At 36.4% G+C, this 4,749-nt stretch overlaps 1 protein-coding gene across 3 annotated transcripts in view; it reads left to right on the top strand.

Moving 5' to 3' along the window:
- Nucleotides 1-4,040, top strand: part of LOC113236165 (verprolin-like) — a 52,509-nt gene extending 48,469 nt beyond the window's left edge. For all 3 annotated transcript variants that reach the window (XM_026472171.1, XM_026472174.1, XM_026472172.1), the window contains 2 exons: nt 1,232-1,329; nt 2,734-4,040. In XM_026472171.1, coding sequence (XP_026327956.1) covers nt 1,232-1,329; nt 2,734-2,992 — 357 coding nt within the window. In that variant the 3' untranslated portion in view covers nt 2,993-4,040. The remainder of the gene's footprint in view (nt 1-1,231; nt 1,330-2,733) is intronic.
- Nucleotides 4,041-4,749: the final 709 nt, after the last annotated feature.

The following is a 4,749-nucleotide window of genomic DNA, read 5'->3' as shown; positions in this document are numbered from 1 at the left end:
AGTGCTTTGATTCGACTGAAATTTGAAAACCGATCGTGTATGGAGGTTCATAGTATGTATCTGAGAGCGAAATTTGGATCCCGCCATTTTCCAAGATGGCCACCATACCAGTGAATTTTCGGTTTTTTTACCAGCATTTTTCTCCCAGAAGAAGAGCGGGTATAGTAATGTATGCGAATAATGGTTGGGTTGATTTGGTGAGTATCAGAAAGTACCAAAACCTTCGAAAAGTGGAGCACTTTTCGAATATCAGGTAGGACCCCAGCTGCACGGGCGAAATATACGTTTTAGCCCTATCCAAACAAATGTTGCTCTACACCTTGGGCAGTTTCTACCGGGAGTAAAAAAAAAACAAAATTCGCAAAACAATGGCAGCGATTCCCACTCAAAGTCAAACAAAAAGAATTCTCTACTGAAGTATGAAGTTCAACTCCCAATTTGTCACCAGATACAAAGAAAGCCCTCGCGGGCCGCTTTAGCGGCCCGGCGCATCGCGCGGCATCTAGTTGTTATATATAACTCTTAGAGAGTTGATAACTTTCTGAGTGTAGTTGACCCATAGGCTGCAGGTATAAAAGGTCTGGCAGTAAGCTTTAAAAAGAGATACCTTTACGTTGTCCATACACCTTGCGAACCTACGGGCCAACATACTCGTATTACCCCGCACTGCTAATGCCCTACGCTCTCTCTCAATGTCAGTGTTATCCTCCAAGGACTCACTGACCCAATGCCCAAGGTACTTAAATTTAGTAACCCTATTAAGAGGAGTAAAATAATAAAAATAAATATACTAAGAAATAAAATTAATATTTTCTGAATATATAGTTTTTCCACTTTAGTCTGTAAACCATATCACAAAGGCGCTCTTTTTAGTTCCAAACCATAACTTTATTGTCTATGGTACATATTCGCCTCTGAACTGAAAATAGTATCATAAGCAATCGTTGCATAAAGATAATGAGGGTTCCTGAGACGCGTTTATTCGATACGAATTTCATCGCATGGACGCGACGTCGCGCGAAAACTGCGTGGCCGCCGCGCAGCGACCGCGTGCACGTGTTCAGAGACCGAACTATTTATTTCACTTTCACGTTTAAACTTAACTTTTCAGAGGCTGGCTTGTCTTTGATCTACGCAGCTAACAATTTTGTTGCATGGAACAATGAATGAATGTTTTGCGTCCCGAATTTAAGTATACAAAGTCACTATAATGGGACTATTACGCTCGCAGGACACGTCGTCGAAGATCTCATCCAGTCTGGATCTGACGGAAGACTCGCGGAAGCCGGCCAAGACTAATAAGCTGCGAACTATCAGCAATCAAATAAGGTACTTACTTAAATATTTGTAGTACATTATTGCAGAGGTTAAGGATTGCTGGACGAGTATGAGCTATAAGGCCAAGCGCCAACGAGGTCTTGTATTACTTACGAGTCAAGCAATCCCCGTTCCCGCCGAGGCATTAATGGTGGTTTTCTCAAACAATATGAGGAAATAATAAAATACTAAAGCGAGGACGATGTAGTACAGAATTTATGTATTAGTCATTGACTTACAATTATATGGACGTCGGGTCCGCGCTAAAAAGTGTCCGAACTTATAGGGCGTTAAAATCGTATACAGAGCGTCATTCACGCTTTAGTGTTCGTTTGTTCGACTGACAGCGAAGCAAGCAACATTAGACAGTACTGCGATGACATTACAATTTAAATTCAACGTTTTACCTTTTTCATATTCCTTTACATGTCACTACGTTTAAATAGGTTGACTTGGGACATTTTTACGTGGTTTTTGTATTAGACCCGTTGTCCAAATATTTGTAAGTCAATGGTTATTAATATTAGTTAATAAAAGTAATGTTATTTTGACATTTGGCTAATATTGTCTCTTGTTTAAATTAGGCAAAATACAATCCACTACTGTATTTTCGTTATCGCTCCTCCTCTCTTGCTACAAAAATGACGAAAAAGCGGGAAATGATACCAAAGTACTTTAGATTATTTATTTTTTCTTTTTTTCGAAGTAAGCTGTACAGGTAGGCACTTTTAATTCTCGCAATTACGAACACAGGGCAGTTGGCTATATGAGTTTTTCTTTGCCTGTTTACATAGTACATTTGTTAATAAATTTAAAAGTTAAGAGTAGCGGACATTGACGGATTTTCATACTTTGCAGGGAGGAAGTCGCACGGTCTTTATATGATAAACAAACATTTCAGTTTTTTGAACAAACATTTCATGAGCATGGAAAACATCTAGTCTATTTTAGTTTGTATTGCAACACACACGTCCGGTACTTAACTCGATTTTAGGGTCCACTGAAAACCAATCTTGATAGTCTACGTAATCTCGACTGTGGCATTAGCTGGGTGGATCCTTTTGTATACGTCACACGATAGTATTTTAAATGGTGTTGATTATTTGTAACTTTAAATGTATGTTTCGTAGCTTTTTACTCTTTTTTTTTTATTTGTTTCCTTTGGTTATATTTTATGTTGTGGCGTAGCAATAAATGTTTTCTATTCCATTCTACATTTTTTTAACAATTAACAATGAACATCGTTGACAAATCCTACATAATCTTAAATCCCATTTTTTGTGTTTTAGTACCTATAGACGTAGCCTAGTGCTGTTCTTTATGTTATAAATTTGACTTTTTCACATGTAATTTGTTAACCTTTGAAATAAAGATTTGAAACTTAATTTTGTTTAACTTACGCACTTTTCCATTCAGATTTCTCCGTCGCCTAGAACGCAGTCTCAAAATGCGGGAAAGCTATCCTGCCCTGTCTGACGACGAGGGAGACGAGTCATCCAGCGTGACGTCACCCTTACTACAGACCAGGAAAGACTTGCAAGCGTCCGGCCATGCGATATCAGCGCCTCTGCTAGGCGCAGTAAGGCCTAAAATCACACGGCAAAGGCGGTACGACCGATCTTTGGTAGCCGATGACATGAAGACTTTGAATGCAGCCCATGATAATTCTGACTAGGTTCACCTGGTACTCCTATATAAGACTGTAATAGTCCCATTGAACAAAAGGTCGCTCTGAAATAGTAAAGGTGCTCGGACGTCCGGTCTCCTCCTGTATAACTACTTCCAATCACGTTTTCGGCTTTCCATCTAGATGAACGTCCAACATCAAATACATTTAGGTATAGTTTATTCGTCTCCACTAGAACCTAATAGTCGCAGTGTTAAAAGTGTTTCTAAAATAATAACTGGCTGTATAACGGATCTCCTACAAACACTCCCAAGCCACATTTTCGGCTTTCCATCTAGATGAGACGTCAAACCCTGAGTACATTTCCGTATGATTCGTCTAAGTGGAGACGGATGTCGTGTTGTAATAGTCGTATTGCTAAAAGTCTTTCTTATGGTAATACTGACAGTGTTCGGTCGTCCGATCTCCTCCTACAACCACTTCCAAGCCACCTTTTCGGCTTTGCATTTAGATAAAACTCCAACACTGAGTAAATACATTTGTCTATAGCTTTACAACCAAATGTCAGACAACAAAAATAAGTATATGTATCATATTCATAATACACTGAGACACTTGAGCAAATCTTTGTTCTTTCCTTTTTTTTTCTCAAAGGATTTATTAATATTAGGAGGTCTAAAGAAAGGAGTGTAAATTGTTAAAGTAGATATTGTAATTTGTTCATAAAAATAACTAATAAAACAACAAAAATTATTTCAATACATTTCGATTGTTAATCTTGTTCAAATATTAATTATAGAGAATGTTACAGTAAAACTTGAAATCTGGGTATGCTGGAAAATGTCCTCATTTTGACAGTTGTCAAATGGGCAAGTATACAAGATTCTAACCCAATGTGATATATTATTGTAAGGAACACGAAAAAGTAGAAAAATTAGTCGTCGTTGTAAATGTGTAGATGAAACACTTTTTGTTATTTTCAGTTCACTTTTGATGTCGCAAACTATACCGTACCTTCTGAATGCTTCGTGTTGTATATAGATTCTGTATAGCAATAACCTATTATATAGAGTGATATGTAGTTATTTAATGATGATAGATAATTAGAAAACTAGATCAAAAGTTGAGAAAGACGTTGTCTAATTTTTTTAGAATTAATGTATACTTAGGGGATTTTTTATATTTCTTTTCGTCATCTTGCTAAATCATAGTTTCTTATACACTTCTGACTATTGTAGGTATACATTGCTTTTATGTAAATATAATTAAACATACCTATCGCTCAAATGCATATTTTGTGAAATCGTTTTTTGTGCACTTTTGCTGTTTTGTATATTATAAATATGTAAATAAAAATTCGAGAGAAAATTTTTCTTTTCGTGAAAATTAGCAAATAAATCCTAGGTTGTAAGTCAAAAACAAAATTAAAGGCCCAAAAAAATCTGTATACCAATGCACAATTACTATATACAATGATATGTATCGATTATTGCACCCATTATTACTAAGGTATATATGTCTACTAGTAATTCCTTTATTAACGATACTGATATTATTGATTGAGGCACCAATAGCATAGATGCTGCAATTGTTTAGGTGAACATAATAATCTAGAACCTATTTAATCCTTAAATAGTTAGAAAACTTTTCATTTTCCGTTGTTAGCTACTTTAGATGTAATCAAATTAATTGTAAGTAGGTGCATGCAGGATTTAAGTATTCGTGCAATACTTATCGCACTACTGGACTGCTCTGACGCACTTACTATTATTAATTTTGTTACTCCTTATTGTCCAATGCAGTTA

Source organism: Hyposmocoma kahamanoa, unplaced genomic scaffold (assembly GCF_003589595.1).
Source record: "Hyposmocoma kahamanoa isolate Upper Pololo Valley unplaced genomic scaffold, ASM358959v1 89, whole genome shotgun sequence".
Lineage (NCBI taxonomy): Eukaryota > Metazoa > Arthropoda > Insecta > Lepidoptera > Cosmopterigidae > Hyposmocoma > Hyposmocoma kahamanoa.
Note: the sequence above shows the minus strand (reverse complement) of the source record. Positions and strands in the feature narration are given on the sequence as shown.